Here is an 18218-nt window from a genome sequence, read left to right as displayed (position 1 = left end):
ATCGCTGTCCCGTTCCACGTTATAATAAAAAGCGAAACAGCGATAGTTTTTCGCACGATAAAAATGGTGTTGCGCGTGCCATGGTACGTGTAGGTAAGTCAGTTAACAATAATTGACTTCGAAATTCGTATGGAAGGCACAAATATAACTTATTTATTTAGTAAAAAAAAAACATACAGATGAGGTTTCAAAGAATTAATATAATTACCCTAAAAAAAAGATTACAGTTAAAAAATAAAATATATCGCATATTTTACAAAAACACATTTATTTGCTTAATTGTTTCTGTAGTTTGAGAAGCGAGGCGTTCTTGCTTTTCCTCTTTTCTTTCTTCAATTCCCCGGATTCCATCGCCTTCTTCATAACCTGAAATAAAAAATATACCAAATTTTACCTAGAAGATGAGACATATTGAAAATTTATCCAAGTATCATATCACACTAAACAGAAATGGACCAAAGACGGAGCCTTGGGGAACTCCAACCGAGACGGGGAAGGGTTTAGTATCACCAACAGCTGTCCGGACTAAAGGACCGGAGTCACGATACATGTCGCGTATTACATCAATATAGATTTCTGGAACCCCTTTAGACCTTAGTGCCCACGTGATCGCTCGCTCGAGGAACACAGTCGAAGGCCTTACCCATATCCATAAAAGAGGAAGTAAAAGAAAGATATGATTATATGTTTGTGCGTATGTAAGTACACATTATTATGCATGATTATGGTTACATTTGGTTCCTTATACATTTTATCTTTTGCGCAGTGATACAAATGTATACTTCCGAAAATCATTATAGGTCCGATTTTTCGTTATAAGTTATATCAGGGGATTGTTTAAATGTAAGGAATGATAATTTTTCTTTTAAATATTATATTTTCGTTTCAGATTTTTAACAAGTTGGTCAGACGACGGCTAAAACTTGCTCTGATGTTTAAATTTTAATGTGACTTAGACATCCATATGTATATATGGAATGGAATGAGGCCGTGATATTTGTATACGAGCGTGCGTGCGTCCGTGTATGAGTGCGTGCGCGCATGCGTGTGTACGATATTTACCTGCAAAGCATTATCCTGGCTGACTGGCAAAGGCTCGTTGAGCGTCGGATACTTGAACGAGAAGGATTTAGGCAGTATCGGTCTCGACAGCAGGGCGTTCAGTTGTCGCCTCTTGTTCTTCAGCGCTGCGTCTATTGTGGGATCCGCTGTTTTCAGTGGACTATAGTTGTGTTTGTGGATTTAAGGTAAACCATATTTTCCATAATTAAAACTAGCCGTGCCGTGCCGTGTGTGTGGAGTGTGCCGTGTGTGTGGAGTGTGCCGTGTGGTTCCCGGCACCATTGCAAAAAAGAATAGGACCACTCCATCTCTTTCCCAGGGATGTCGTAAAAGGCGACCAAGGGATAGGCTTATAAACATGGGATTCCTCTTTTAGGCGATGGGCTAGCAACCTGTCACTATTTGAATCTCAATTCTATCATTAAGCCAAACAGCTGAGCGTGGCCTATCAGTCTTTTCAAGACTGGTGGCTCTGTTTACCCCGATAGGGATATAGACGTGATCATATGTATGTATGTATGTATTAAAACTAGCTGTTGTCTAGCGCGACTTCGTTCGCCGTAACTGTTCACTGAAAAAGCTGACCTACTGTATTGCCCTTTGGACTAGTATTTTTGCATGGTGCCGTAACAGGCTACTTGACTCATAGTGAATTTCATATATTAAATGAAAATTTCCTATTAGATTAAGCTTAGAAAATCAAAATTTACAAATTTGTATAATAAAAAGCGCGAGATTAATCAAGCAACCCCATTCAAAAATTGTTTTTTTTAAATCAAGTTTTGATACTCCATAGCGTATTTAAAAAAAATCGATCAAAATAACAAATAACGAACTATTTGAGACTGACTTGAAAACGAAAGTCAACTAAGTAGACTGTCTGTCTGTGTGTGTGTTTTTATAAAAGGATACAGATCATCGTCATCGATGATCATGTCCATTTCTCTGGCCGCTCTCTCCTTCCACCCCGCGGCCTGGGCGGCCCGCCTCTTCTTCAGCTCGAGGGCGTCCAGTTCCCGAGCGGTCACCACCAGCTCCCTGAGGGGGGAGAGCGCTGAAGGTGGCACTGGGAAGGTCGGCACTTCCGAAGCTGGAAGAAATCCAAAATTTTTGATGATCAACTTATTTTTTACCAACTGTTAATGGCCCATGTCGTTACCGAGGTCTCGAACTAATTCCATACAAAATTTCGTCCGAATCGGTTCAGTAATTATAAACGTGAAAGCGTTTCGGACAGACAACGATATTTCATCCAAATCGGTTCAGGGGATTAAGCGTGTAAGCATAAATATTGATAGATATAATGGATTCTTTCCAAAGCCAAGCAGGGTTAAGTCAGTTTTAACCCCCTATGACAAAACGACGGGGTATTATTCGTTTGTACAGCTCTCTTTTTCAGCTCGAGGGCTTCGAGTTCCCGCGCGGTCACCGCCAGCTTCAGATGCTATGTAAAAACACGAAATCATAATTCTTTAATCTTTAATTATTTGCCGTGTGGTTCCCGGCACCAATTTTAAATAAGAATAGGACCACTCCATCTCTGTCCCATGGATTTCGTAAAAGGCGACTAAAGGATAGGCTTATAAACTTTGAATTTTTATTTTAGGTGATGGGTTAGCACACTGTCACTATTTGAATCTCAATTCTATCATTAAGCCTAACAGCTGAACGTGGCCTATCAGTCTTTTCAGACTGGGCTCTGTCTACCCCACAAGATATAGACGTGACCGTATGTATGTATCGGGGAAGGCAGATACGGGAAGGGAATTCCAAATTTCTATTGGTTCATTCCAATTTTAAGGATTTTGTAAGACTTTGTTCTTTTTCCTTTCTTCTCATATTGACCTGTAAATTCAACTCACTCTTATTGAGCGTCCGGCACAGTTTAGCATAGAGATAGGCCTCCGAGGGCTCCATCATGAGGATCGTGATGCCCTCCTTCGAAGCCCTAGCGGTGCGCCCGCTGCGGTGGACGTAGTTCTGAAAAATATCCGAAATATTTATCCGAAAGGGTAAATATGAAGATCTGTTATACATTATATTTAAGACACAACAAGGTCTCATATTATGCAAATAAAAATTTGAATTTGAAAAATATCAACTAATTAAGAGGTGTAACTTTACACATACCTACATACATTTTAAGTTTTTGCGTGAAAGAGTAACAAACATCCATACTGACATCCTGGCATACTCACAAACTTTCGCATTTATAATATTAGTAGGCTAATATAAGATCTATAAATATTTTTAATTTATAAATCTAAAATAATAATATAAATATTTCGTTCTGGTAAAGGGTCAGGCCAAAAGTACCCGAAACCGCCGAGCTTGCATGAAGAGAGTCATGAATGTGGATGAAGCGAAGAAAGTGTGCTGAGATCGTGGCAAGTGGAAAGAGGTAGTCTCTGTCTACCCCTCCGGGAAAGAGGCGTGATTTTATGTATGTATGAAAAATGAAAAATACGTACAACATGGTATGTTGTAAGTTAACATAATACATAACATAACAACATGCCGTGTGGTTCCCGGCACCAATACAAGAAAGAATAGGACCACTCCATCTCTTTCCCATGGATGTCGTAAAAGGCGACTAAGGGATACGCTTACAAACTTGGGATTCTTTTTTAGGCGATGGGCTAGCAACCTGTCACTAGTTGAATCTCAATTCTATCGTTAAACCAAATATCTGAACGTGGCCATTCAGTCTTTTCAAGACTTTTGGCTCTGTCTACCCCGCAAGGGATATAGACGTGACCATATGTATGTATATATGTATAACATAACAAAAGTGTTTGAAGTCTCCTGTTAAGTATGTAATACCAGTGTTAGGAGAAGTATGTATGTATGTAATGTAATATATTTATAATTTCAAACACACACCTCCGCAGTCCTGGGCACCTGATAATGCACAACGTGGTCGACATCAGGTATGTCCAAGCCGCGGGCGGCCACGTCTGTCGCCACCAAAACCCCGTTGGGGTCATCCCTGAACCTGTCACAATCAAAAGTAATATTTTTAATAACCAAAATCTATTATTTTATGCAGAAAATAGGACAAGCCTATCCCTTAGCTAAAAGTAATATTTTAAATAACCAAAATCAATATTTTATTCAGAAAATAGGGCAAGCCTATCCCTTAGCCAAAAGTAAAATTTATCATAACCAAAATCAATATTTTATTCAGAAAATAGGGCAAGCCTATCTCTTAGCCAAAAGTAAAATTTATCATAACCAAAATCAATATTTTATTCAGAAAATAGGGCAAGCCTATCTCTTAGCCAAAAGTAAAATTTATCATAACCAAAATCAATATTTTATTCAGAAAATAGGGCAAGCCTATCTCTTAGCCAAAAGTAAAATTTATCATAACCAAAATCAATATTTTATTCAGAAAATAGGGCAAGCCTATCTCTTAGCCAAAAGTAAAATTTATCATAACCAAAATCAATATTTTATTCAGAAAATAGGGCAAGCCTATCTCTTAGCCAAAAGTAAAATTTATCATAACCAAAATCAATATTTTATTCTGAAAATAGGACAAGCCCATCCCTTGGTCACCTTGAACGATATCTATGGGAAAGAGATAGAGCGGTTCTCTTCTTTTTGTTCTGTTAGTGCCGGAAACCACACGGCACTTTTCATTCAAGTCTTTGGGAACCACACGGCACTTTTCTATTGAGTCTTTCTTTCAAAACAAGGCAGAGCATTTTTTTACTTGCCACCTTTAATTTATTCACTTCATCCACAATCCATATTAATTAATTAGCTGTGCCCGCGACTTCGTCCGCGTGGAATAGTTTTACTGGGCATCATTGAAGCCCTCAAGGATGAATATGAATAATTTGCGCGTTTTTTTTCTCACATATTCCATTATTTCTTTGCTCCTCTTAGTTGCAGCGTGATGTTATATGTAAATGGTCTATTCAACGCGAAAACAATTTTTCAATTCGAACCAGTAGTTCTTGAGATTAGCGCGTTCAACAAACAAACACAAACAAACTCTTCAGCTTTATAATATTAGTATAGATGATATACCTACAAAATTAGACTAAATGATGTTTTGCCGGTAGACTGGAAGAGATTCCTTTATGGGATAAGTCCGCCATTGCTAGTGATTTGTTTATTTTATAACTTTGTACTATTTTCTTGTTACTGTGTAAATTTCTATGCAATAAAGATATTACAAAAAAACAAACAAACAATGATTTACAAAAAAAAGCATTTACCTCTCCAAGTTCTTCAGCCTCTGCCGCTGCGGCATGTTGGCATGTAACGGCAGGGGGCGACACCCGAGGATAGTGAACAACTGCGCTAACCTGTCAACGACATACATACATACATACATCTGGTTGACTGGTAGAGAATGATAAACGGGTTTAAGTCTGCCTTTTGTACATTTTTGTTTATCTATACATATAATAAAACAGTAAAAATATTTTGTCTGTACATTTAGTATTTTTGACTGAAATGGATAGAGGGACACTTAGAATGAATAATAGAAAGCAAAAATTTTTTTTTTTAATTTCTTGTCTGTCTGTATGTATGATCACGATTATCTCCGAAAGTACTGAACCGATTTACTTCAAACTTGCACCAATTGCTTTGTTTTAACTCGAATAACATTTAAAGTTTGTTTCATCAAAATCGGTTCACTAAAAAAAAAGTTATCGACATTTGAATGAACTCAAGGCATCAGTTTGCCTGCAAATAAGTTATGAAATTAAAAATTCAAAGTCATTTATCATTATACGATAGCATTATACCTATAACATATAAATATAAGTGAATGGCGACTAAGGGATGGGCTTACAAACTTGGGATTCTTTTTTAGGCGATGGGCGAGCAACCTATCACTTTTTGAATCTCAATTCTATCATTAAGTCAAATAGCTGAACGTGGCCATTCAGTCTTTTTGAGCCTGTTGGCTCTGTCTACCCCGCAAGGGATATAGACGTGACCATATGTATGTAGTCTACTTTAATTTCGCCATTAACGCAACAGCCTCGATGGTCCAGTGGTTAGCCTGTGAGACTGTGAAGTTGGCGGTCCAAGTTCGAATTCCAACAATTACAAGATATTTTTTTTTAATATTTTTTTTTGTATTGTTTAAGTATTTTATTTAAAAAAACTGAAAATCAAAATACTACATATAATAAAACGGTAAAAATATTTTGTCTATACATTTAATATTTTGACTGAAACGGATAGAGAATTTTTTTTTACATTTTTTGTCTGTCTGTCTGTCTGTATCTCAAATTCAAATTCTAAATTCTAAATTCAAATTCAAAATTTTTATTCTTTATTATAGGATACTATACATCGCTTAATAATTGTCAAAACGTATTTTTTAACAACATTGGTTGACGTCAAATAAATTACTTAAAAACTAAGTTTACTGCCGCTTCCAAGGCGTCAGTGCAGAAGAAGCGGTAACAAACTGCACTGCAGCATTTTCTTCAACAACGTCAACTTTACAATATTAATTAAACTTAGAATAGAATGTGGACGAGAGAATACATTGTTCAGATTTATATATGAGATTGAATATTGAAAAAAGAAAAATATATACATACATATATATATTTTATGGATTGCCAATTTTAAAAAGATTTATGTACAGAGTGTACTGAATTTTGATTTAAGATCAAATCAAACTCCGGCAACCTATTATAAAATCGTATACAGTTCCCCATAAATGATTTACTGACTTTGCTAAGCCTATGAAACGGCATGACTTATTTATGTTTATTACGTAAATTTCTATCAGTTGTGGCACTAACTTTTTGAAAAAAAGAGGTATTTTTCCTAACATACATTATAAGATCAAAAATGTACTGGGACGCTACTGTAGGTATGTTTATTTTCTTAAAGAGTTGTCTTAACGAGTCTCTTGGTCCTAAGCCGTAAATTGCGCGAACGGCCCTTTTCTGAATTATAAAAATAGTTTGTATATCAGCCGCGCTACCCCATAAAAGTAAACCATAAGATAACAAGCTATGAAAATAGCTGAAATAAACAAGCCTAGCTGTAGCTACATCTGTCAATTGTCGGATCCTCCTAACAGCATAAGCGGCAGAGCTAAGTCTATTGGAAAGTTTTGAAATATGAGCACCCCACTGTAGCTTTGCATCAATTATAATTCCTAAAAACTTTTTATTTTCAACAAATTCTAATTTCTGGCCTTCCAGTATTATGTCAGTATTGGCCTGCCTTACGTTTGGAAGGGTAAATTTAATGCATTGGGTCTTATTAGCATTTAAGATTGTTGGCTGAGAACCAGATAGATATGGCCGACAGTATATTATTAACCGAACTTACATTTTCGCTATGGCGATCTAATTTTAATATTAAAGAAGTGTCATCGGCAAACAGCACTATACCCGCCTGTTTTTCCACCATAAAAGGCAGTTCATTGACATATATCAAGAAGAGGAATGGTCCTAAAATTGAGCCCTGAGGAACACCCATTGAGACGCTTGATCCGCTTGACTTCACTCCATTAATATCTACAGTTTGAAGCCTATCAGTCAAATAGGATGCCATTAGTTTAGTTGATTTGTGGTCAAACCCATATTGACGAAGTTTACGCAAAAGTGTCTGATGATCTACGCAATCAAATGCTTTAGAGAGATCGCAAAATACTCCAACTGAATCCTGTGAGCTCTCCCACGCGTCATAGATTTGAGTAACAAGTGCTACTCCCGCATCAGTGGTGGACTTCCCGGCAGTGAACCCATATTGTTGGGAATGGAAAATGTTATTGATTTTAAAATATTGTTGCATTTGATTAAGCATCATCTTCTCAAACACCTTGCTCAAAACTGGCAATATAGAAATAGGTCTATAATTGCCAAGGACTGTTTTCTCCCCTTTTTTGAATAAAGGTATTAATTTACTACATTTCATTAAATTTGGAAAAATACCCTCATCAATACATTCATTAAATATAAAAGCTAGATCAGATGCAATAATGTCTATGATTTCACTTATGATACTAACAGACATACCCCAATGGTCTTCAGACTTTTTCAAATTAAGTTGTTTGAACGCCTTTAATATATTATCAGAGTTAACATATTTAAATTTAAAGACAGATTTGATGGGAGTTGTGTTATTATTAGAAGATTCAACTCGAAATTAACGCGGACGAAGTCGCGGGCAACAGCTAGTGTGCAATAAAGTTTTAAATAAATAAATAAATACATACGGTATGGTCACGTCTATATTCCCTTGAGGGGTAGATAGAGTCAACAGTATAGAGAAGACTGATAGGCCACGTTCAGCTGTATGGCTTTATGATGATATTGAGATTCTAATAGAGGCGATGGTGCGGTTGCTAGCACCATCGCCAACTCGGAAGCCCCAAAACTTCACCTAAGGGGAATCACAAGTTTATAAGCCTATCCCTTAGTCGCCTTTTGCGACATCCACGGCAATGATATGGAGTTGTTCTACCTTGGGATTCTTCTTACAGGCGATGGACTAGCAACCTGTCACTATTTGAATACTGATTCCCTCATTTAGTCCAACAGCTGAACATGGCCTGTCAATCTTTCAAGGCAGGCTCTGACTACCCCGCAAGGGATATAGATGTGATTAAATGAATGATTAATTTAAATTCGTATCTTGCAGTAGATAAAGTTAACTTTCTATTCTATTCTATTCTAAGTTTAATTAATATTGTGAAGTTGACGTTGTTGAAGAAAATGCTGCAGTGCAGTTTGTTACCGCTTCTTCTGCACTGACGCCTTGGAAGCGGCAGTAAACTTAGTTTTTAAGTAATTTATTTGACGTCAACCAATGTTGTTAAACCATACGTTTTGACAATTATCAAGCGATATAATATAGTATCCTATAGTAATGAATAAAAATTTTGAATTTTGATTTTTTTTTTTCAATCACCCTTTAAAATCATCGCGTCCAGGCCCGGTAGCGTAGCACGCGCGACGCCGTTTCCATCGCGCGAGAAAAACTATCGCCGTTTCGCTTTATTTTTTTTTTTATTTATTTATTCGGTAAACAAAAAAATATTGTGTTCGAATTTATAAAAAATCTTAAATCTAGGTACTTATAAAAATAAAATATAATGTTACTACTTACTTACATACATTAAATTAAATTAAAATTCACTGAGGGAGTAACAACATTTTTTAACAAGAAGGGCCCTCAACTTTTTATTAAAAATGTTTCGACTGCGTATAGCCTTTAACTCTATAGGCAACTTGTTGAAAAAAACCACTGTTTGGAAACGTACACCTTGCGTTATCACTCTTAGAGTAGGATGTATTCCTGTCCTTAAGTTCTTTCTACGGCTGTTTTCTCTCTCAATCATTTCTTCTTCAGACTCGTAGAGATGCCTTTCTTTATAAAAGTTATTTAAAAGGACCAGGATATACAGACTAGGTACAGTTAAAATTTCTAATTTTTTAAAAAAACTTACACAAGACTCCCAAGGTGGAATTCTCGTCATGGCGCGTATAGCCCTTTTTTGAGCTATAAAGGCTCTTTGCAGATTACATTTAAAACTGTTCCCCCAAAATGCTATGCTATAACGCAGTTTTGACTCGACTAATGCATAGTACACTACCTTCAGCTGTTGAGTTGTCAATTCGTCTCTGAGACTACGGATTGCATAACATGAAGAATTAATTGATTTTTCTACAGCTTCAAGTTCTGTTTTCCAGTTCAAGTCTGAGTCGATATGTACTCCTAAGAATTTAACGTTTTGAACACAATTAATTATTTTATTTTGCAGTTTTATTACTAATTTATCCTTGTTCCGTGATGTTGCTCTAAAAAGAAGAATATTACTTTTGTTGACATTAAGCTCTAAATTATTTATCATAAACCAATTGTTAAACACTGCTATGGTTTTGTTTGCTATCGTTTCTAGTTCATTTATGTTACAACCCGTCAAAACAGCATTTGTGTCGTCTGCAAACAATATAAGTTTTATGTTGGGAATTTCATTATATAAATGTTTTATAACATCATTTATAAAAATTATAAATAATATAGGTCCTAAAATGGAACCTTGTGGTACCCCTCTATTAATTTGTCTCATTTCTGACTTGAAAACGTTTTCAGTTGAGTCATCTTTCATACTTCTTATCTCTACAAATTGTCTTCTGTTGCTCAAATATGACTTAAAGAGACTTAATTCTTTGTTTCTTATACCGTAATGCTCTAATTTATGGATTAGTATATTATGATCTATAGTATCAAACGCTGAGCTTAAATCTAGAAAGAGACCCGCGACTTTTCATTATGACGTGAGACGCGACAGCGATAGTTTATCGCGCGATGGAAACGGCGACGCGCGCGCCACGCTACGAGGGCTGTGATCTAAAATTTAAAAACAAAACTGGTCTTTACATACCTCCTTACACTTCCGATAGAGTTGCAGAACACTATGGTCCTACCGGGATGCCTCTTCAGGATGTAGTAGAGATAAACATCTTTCTGGTCCAGCGAGCAGGCTATACGACTCTCCGTGAGAGTTTCCGCTGTACCTGTTGAGATATAGATAGACAGATATAACAGCCGTGCCGTGTGGTTCCCGGCACCAATAGGAAAAAGAACAGGACCACCCCATCACTTTCCCATGGATGTCGTAAAAGGCGACTAAGGGATAGGTTTACAAACTTGAGATTCTTATTTTAGGCGATGGGCTAGCAATCTGTCACTATTTGAATCTCAATTTTATCATTAAGTCTAACAGCTTAACGTGGCCTATCAGTCTTTTCAAGACAGTCGGCTCTGTCTACCCCACAAGGGATATAGTCGTGACCATATGTATGTATGTATGTATGTATGTAGCCCTTAAAAATAAAACCTAACTCACCTAGATTCTGTGTAGTGATGTCGACAACTTTAGGCTCTGTCATGCCTACCATGTCCACCAATCTCTTTATTTTCTGCTGCGGCGTCATCTTCTCGATCTTTCTGTTCAATATCTTGCCGCGTTTCGTTACCTGCAATGATAAAATACGAATATTTTTAGTATGACATACATACATACACACACCCACACATAATATAACACAGCTGAACGTGGCCTGTCAGTCTTGAAGACTTGCTGGCTCTGTCTACCCCGCAAGGGATATAGACGTGATCATATGAATGAATGAATAAACATAGATACCTTCACAATAATCACGTCTACATCACTCGCGAAGATCAGAGCCAATATTCTTTAAAAAACCTGACAGGCCACGTTCAGCTGTTAGACTTAATGATAGAAATATATTCAAATAGTGGTAGGTCACTAGCCCATCGCCTTAAAGAATCCCAAATTTATAAGCCTATCCCTTATTCGCCTTTTACGACATCCATGTGAAAGATATGGAGCGGTCCTATTCCTTTTTTCTATTGGTTCCGGGAACCACACGGCATTTGTATACAAGTTATAGGTACTAAGGACAATTATGGACGTATTATTATTTTACTACAATTAAGGACGTCCTGGTAAAGGGTCAGGTCGAGAGTACCCGAAACCGCCGAGCTTGCATGAAGAGAGTTATGAATGTGGATGAAGCGAAGGAAGTATGCAGAGATCGTGGCAAGTGGAAAGAGGTAGTCTCTGCTTACCCCTCCGGTAAAGAGGCGTGATTTTATGTATGTATGTATAATAGGTACATACATAAGAAAAAGGTGTGGTTCCCGGCACCAATGGAAAGAGAATAGGACCACTCCATCTCTTTCCCATGGATGTCGTAAAAGGCGACTAAGGAGTAGGCTCATAAACTAGACTCTGCCTACCCCTCCGGGAAAGATGCGTGATTTCATGTATATGTATGTTATAGGTGCTAAAGCAGTGATAATTTGATAATATTTACTGTCTATCCCTACCTTCTTCCCTCTCATGTGCGCAGGCAGGTCGTGTACCATGGTCAATGTGGCGGAGAATACAAAGTTCTGTCTAGTGCCTCTTCTGGCGTCGTCAGCGTTCAACCTCTCCAAGAGTGGTTGGAGCTCCTCAAAATGGCCGCGCTCTATCATCCGGTCGGTTTCGTCTATGGCCAGGAATCTGTGGAAGAGAAATGTGATGCAATAAAAGATTATATTGTTGAGGTTTTGTTAGCGCGAACTTAGCGCATATATTTATTCACATTCACATAGCGATATAGTGCCGTGTGGTTCCCGGCACCAGTAAAAAAAAGAATAGGACCACTCCTTCTCTTTCCCATGGATGTCGTAAAAGGCGACTAAGAGATAGGCCTACAAACTTGGGATTCTTTTTTTAGGCGATGGGCTAGCAACCTGTCACTATTTGAATCTCAATTCTATCATTAAGCCAAATACATAGCTCAATGTGGCATATCAGTCTTTTCAAGACTGTTGGCTCTGCCTACCCCACAAGGGATATAGACGTGACCGTGTGTATGTATGTATGTCACATAGCGATAGGCTGCGAGCCCGTCGCGTACAAGAAGAATCCGAAGTTCATTAGCTTTTCCCTTAGTCGCATTTTACGACATCCATAGAAAATATATGGAGTGGCCATTATCCTAATTATATTTAAAGTGCTGAGAACCACACTATACTCAATTCCATCAATGAGCTATACTGCTGAACTCTGTCTACCCCGCAAAGGATATAGACGAGAGTGTATGTATGCATATACATACATCAATACTTAACTTAAGACTTAACCCATGCACATGCACAGATACAAAGATTCACGACAAAATTTCGTTGTTGATGAAACTTATAGCACACCATCTTTATTCTGGACAAGACCTAGACGAACGTATCTTGATCAAATTAAGGACGTCCTGGTAAAGGGTCAGGTCAAAACTACCCGAAACCGCCGAGCTTGCATGAATGAAAAATATCAATGTGGATGAAGCGATGGAAGTATGCAGAGATCGTGGCAAGTGGAAAGAGGTAGTCTCTGCTTACCCCTCCGGGAAAGAGGCTTGATTTTATGTATGTATGTACATACATACATACATATGTTCACGTCTATATCCCTTGCGGGGTAGACAGAGCCAACAGTCCTGAAAAGACTGAATGGCCACGTTCAGCTATTTGGCTTAATGATAGAATTGAGATTCAAATAGCGACAGGTTGCTAGCCCATCGCCCAGAAAAGAGTCCCAAGTTTGTAAGCCTATCCCTTAGTCGCCTTTTACGACATCCATGGGAAAGAGATGGAGTGGTCCTATTCTTTTTTGTATTGGTGCCGGGAACCACACGGCAAATGTATGTATGTATGTATGTATCTTTATTCTGAAGGCGGTTAAAAATACATACTTGACACAGTCCATTTGTTGTAAATGCGGTTGACCCTGGCTGAGAAGTTCCCACAGGCGCCCTGGGGTGGCCACCACTACTTCCGGTCCCTTTTGTAGCACCCTCTCTTGTTTTACGGCGGCCATGCCTCCCACAATAGTTGCTATTCTGATGCCTGTAACAAAAATGTTTGTCAAAGTCAAAGTTTGAAAATATTTGTTACAAGACATAGTAAATAAATAAAAGTTAGAAAAAAAAATCAATCACTCTCAATGGCGGACTTATCCCATGAAGGTATCTCTTCCAGTCAACCGGCAAACAATAAAGGAATTAAAAAATTTAATAAAAAAGTGGCATGTCGCTGATTATTTATGATTAATAGAGGCCTCCCGCGGGAACTCCGGGATAAAAAGTAGCCTATATGTTATTCTGGGTCTTCAGCTACCTACATACCAAATTTCATCGTAATCGATTCAGTAGTTTTTGCGTGAAAGAGTAACAAACATTCATACTGACATACTTACTTTCGCATTTAAAATAGTAGTAGGTTATAATAATAATATATTACCCACTTAATATGTAAAAAACTTATGAATAAATAAACATACATACAACTAAGATAAGCAAGAAACAGCTGAACGTGTCCCATAAGTCTTATCAACACTGTTGGCTCTGTCTACCCCGCAACAGGTATAGACGCGACCGTATGAATGTAACTATTACATACCTGTATATTTAGCAACAGCGGTCAAGTGCCTGCTGATTTGTATAGCGAGTTCCCTGGTTGTGACCCATCAGTCTAATCAAGACTGTTGGCCCTGTCTACCCCGCAACGGGTATATACGCGACCGTATGATTGTGCCGTGTGGTTCCCGGCACCAATACAAAAAAGAATAGGACCACTCCGTCTCTATCCCATGGATGTCGTAAAAGGCGACTAAGGGATAGGCTTATAAACTTGGGATTCTTTTTTAGGCGATGGGCTAGCAACCTGTCACTATTTGAATCTCAATTCTATCATTAAGCCAAATAGCTGAACGTGGCCATTCAGTCTATTCGAGACTGTTGGCTCTGTCTACCCCGCAAGGGAAACAGCTGAACGTGTCCCATAAGTCTTATCAACACTGTTGGCTCTGTCTACCCCGCAACAGGTATAGACGCGACCGTATGAATGTAACTATTACATACCTGTATTTTAGCAACAGCGGTCAAGTGCCTGCTGATTTGTATAGCGAGTTCCCTGGTTGTGGCCCATCAGTCTAATCAAGACTGTTGGCCCTGTCTACCCCGCAACGGGTATATACGCGACCGTATGATTGTGCCGTGTGGTTCCCGGCACCAATACAAAAAAGAATAGGACCACTCCGTCTCTATCCCATGGATGTCGTAAAAGGCGACTAAGGGATAGGCTTATAAACTTGGGATTCTTTTTTAGGCGATGGGCTAGCAACCTGTCACTATTTGAATCTCAATTCTATCATTAAGCCAAATAGCTGAACGTGGCCATTCAGTCTATTCGAGACTGTTGGCTCTGTCTACCCCGCAAGGGATATAGACGTGACCATATGTATGTATGTATGAATGTAACCATTACATACCTGTATATTTAGCAACAGCGATCAAATGCCTGCTGATCTGTATCGCGAGTTCCCTGGTCGGAGTCAGGATGAGAGCGTACAATGGCTTGCCCGTCTTGGTCACCACAGGACCTGGGATTTCAATGTCATCTATCACCTTAACACAGCCTATGCCTGGAAATTTCAAACAAAATTTCATTACGTAAACATTGTATACATACAACAACAACATGTCAACACAAACATTCGCTGGATACATACATACATACATATGGTCACGTCTATATCCCTTGTGGGTTAGACAGAGCCAATAGTCTTGAAAAGACTGATAGGCCACGCTCAGCTATTTGGCTTAATGATAGAATTGAGATTCAAATAGTGACAGGTTGCTAGCCCATCGCCTAAAAAAAGAATCCTAAGTTTGTAAGCCTATCACTTAGTCGCCTTTTACGACATCCATAGGAGAGAGATGGAGTGGTCCTATTCTTTTTTGCACTGGTGCCGGGAACCGCACGGCACATTCGCAGCATTATTGAGTCTATTAACGAATCATAAATGCGCGTGAGTAACATTAATCGCTATTATGGTGCAGTGAAGATAAACATCGTGAGGAAACCTGTACATTTAGGCAGTCACATGTGGAAACTAAGATCCACTATGGGTAAGGTTTCCTAGAAAAGGTGGCAAAGCTTAGCGCTTTGTGTAAAAATCTGACTTGTCTAAACACAAACTAAAGGGACATGATTATATGTATGTTTGTAACATAAATATAATCACGTCTATATCCCTTGCGTGGTAGACAGAGCCAACAGTCTTGAAAAGACTGATAGGCCACGTTCAGCTGTTTGGCTTAATGATAGAATCGAGATTCAAATAGTGACAGGTTGCTAGCCTGTCGCCTAAAAGAAGAATCCCAAGTTTATAAGCCTATCCCTTAGTCGCCTTTAACGACATCCATGGGAAACAGATGGAGTGGTCCTATTCTTATTTCTAATGGTGCTGGGAACCACACGAAACCTTAACATTCTAAACCTTGAATCATAAATTAAAAGAAGCAGTCCAAAGAAGTAAGAACACAACTAGAACTAACTCAAAGGTGAATTATGATGACTGAATAAGGCTTTATGTTCAGAAAATAATACCTTGTTCATTTTCATTGATATCTTCTTCTTCTTGGCTACCATCACTCTCTTCTTCAACTTCTTCATCATCATTTTGAACACTTTCTTCACTAGAATCAATATCATCCGATTCATCTTCTGCACTAACTTCTCCACTATTTGATGACACATTGCTATCTGAATCATCACTCTCTTTTCCATCATCATTCTCTTTGTCAGAATCTGTTTCAGCCAAATCATCAGAATCTATCATTTCAGACAAATGTACATAATTATCACTGTCACTATCATTCCCTTCGTCGGCCGAATTTTCTCTACGCTTAATTGGTACATCATATTCTTCTAAATATTCATCTGCACTATTCTTCGTTTGTTTTGTTTTTTTATTTTTAGAACTGACTTTGTTTCCTTCATTCTTTGAATTTAGAGTATTGTCTTCTTCTGCTTCAATATCAGAAACATAGCCATCTTCAGAAGATTCTTTATCAGTTTTACTCTTTGCAAATTTATTTCTCTTTTTCTTATTCTTGGGTGCTTTAACCTCCTCAGGTTTTCTCTTAACTGATGTCTTTTTGTATGGCATTTCGTACACATCTAAGCCAGCTTCAGCATTTTCTTTCAATTTCATGATTCCACTGAGGATTGGGAGACCGAAAGCGAGAGTTTTGCCGCTACCTGTCTCGGCTGCACCAAGTATGTCTCTACGTCCTGCAAAATAAATTCCAAAAATTAAAAAGTACTTTAATGCGCTTTATCAAAACATACATCTAAATACATAAATTCACATAGTAATAACTTGAGAAATGGGCAAACTAAAAAGGTAACAGAAATACCTGTCTCTATTAAATATCTTCAAATTACACTGGTAACCTCAAAAATAAATCTTTGAGTAACATATTAAAGTGAAAAATTTTATTCAGAACTTACCATGAATAGCAGCTGGTAAAGTCAGCTCCTGAATTTTTGTCGGCTTTTTAAATCCAAGTTCCATGAGAGCTCTAACTATTGGTTCCGGAAGCTTGAACTCGGCCCATGTCAGCATATCTTCAGGAGTAAGTTCAGAAATAACTCCAGTTATATCTTCACCGAGTTTGACTTTATTTTTCTTATCCATTTTTTCATTAGACCTTGTTGTCTTAGTTATTTTACCTTTTTTAATTACATCTTCTGTCACGAGTCTATCTTCAGGATGTTCTAAAGTTTTAGATTTTTCTTTTTTATTAGTTTTTTTATTAAGTTGGTTACGTTTTGGACTGACCTCATTTGTAACTGAAGGTTTGATAACATTGCAAGCTTCAACAACAAACCCATTGGATAATTTTACTTTTTTGTGTGGAACTATCGGTTGGTGCTTTTCTTCTGAAGGGAGACTGCGTTTCTTCTGCTTATTCTGGAAAATAAAAATTTGTAAGATTAATTTAAAAAAAAAAATATTCAAATTAATTTAATTATGAGTGTGTGGTATATATAAAAACACTTATCAATGTAAGTGTTATAATATATACCACACACTTGTCAATACAATTGAAATTTAATTCTACGTTTGATTTTGAACAAATTGAAATTACGGCTTTTCGCCACACAACAGACAATCAAGACTGTAGGCTCTGTCTACCCTTTAAGGGATAAAGACGTGAGTATATGAATGTAATAAATCCAAGCTACCTTTGTGTTTTTGGGACGTTTACTCTCCTTTTCCATGCCATAGTTGGTGCATTCTTCAAGCCCAACAAATCCTTGAAAATTATCTGTCATTGACACAGGAAACCCGCTTATCGCCACCGATTCCCATTTCAAATTTTTAAGCTTTTTACTCATTTTATTAAATTATTTCCTTTACAAATTATTAATTATCCTGTATTCTAACCTCAAATTACTATACTGCTGAACTGAAACTGTGGTACTAAAACGTGACTTTGACATGCCGAATTGACAATGACAGTCAGTAGGGTTGTCAATGTAGTTAAAAAACGCGGAGTTAGAAGGAAAGAAAGATAGAAATAAATATTGGAGCTTGAAATACAAATAAACATAACTTAAATTGTATGTATATAATGAGTAACGAGCAACGACCACTGAAATAATATAAAACTTCGATTAGAAGTTGCGATTGAATTTAGTGCATACATTTTAGCTTTTTCCACATATTTTCAGGCAACATTATGACCGTTTTGATAAGTCACCATGAGAATAAAATCAATGTCAATAAAGGGAAAATA

General features: G+C 37.6%; 1 protein-coding gene across 1 annotated transcript; it reads right to left on the bottom strand.

Moving 5' to 3' along the window:
* Positions 1 to 249: 249 nt before the first annotated feature.
* Positions 250 to 17893, bottom strand: LOC106142718 (uncharacterized). The gene is made up of 14 exons (XM_060951264.1): positions 17665 to 17893; positions 16927 to 17389; positions 16021 to 16707; positions 14900 to 15052; positions 13323 to 13476; positions 11917 to 12094; positions 10910 to 11039; positions 10445 to 10577; positions 5292 to 5381; positions 3946 to 4057; positions 2925 to 3042; positions 1975 to 2152; positions 1063 to 1222; positions 250 to 366 (listed from the first exon to the last, which is right to left on the bottom strand). The coding sequence occupies exons 1-14, from the start codon at positions 17815 to 17817 to the stop codon at positions 268 to 270; spliced, it is 2808 nt and encodes a 935-aa protein (XP_060807247.1). The 5' UTR covers positions 17818 to 17893; the 3' UTR covers positions 250 to 267.
* Positions 17894 to 18218: the final 325 nt, after the last annotated feature.

The sequence above is a fragment of the Amyelois transitella genome, chromosome 24, assembly GCF_032362555.1.
Source record: "Amyelois transitella isolate CPQ chromosome 24, ilAmyTran1.1, whole genome shotgun sequence".
NCBI classification, from domain to species: domain Eukaryota; kingdom Metazoa; phylum Arthropoda; class Insecta; order Lepidoptera; family Pyralidae; genus Amyelois; species Amyelois transitella.
Note: the sequence above shows the minus strand (reverse complement) of the source record. Positions and strands in the feature narration are given on the sequence as shown.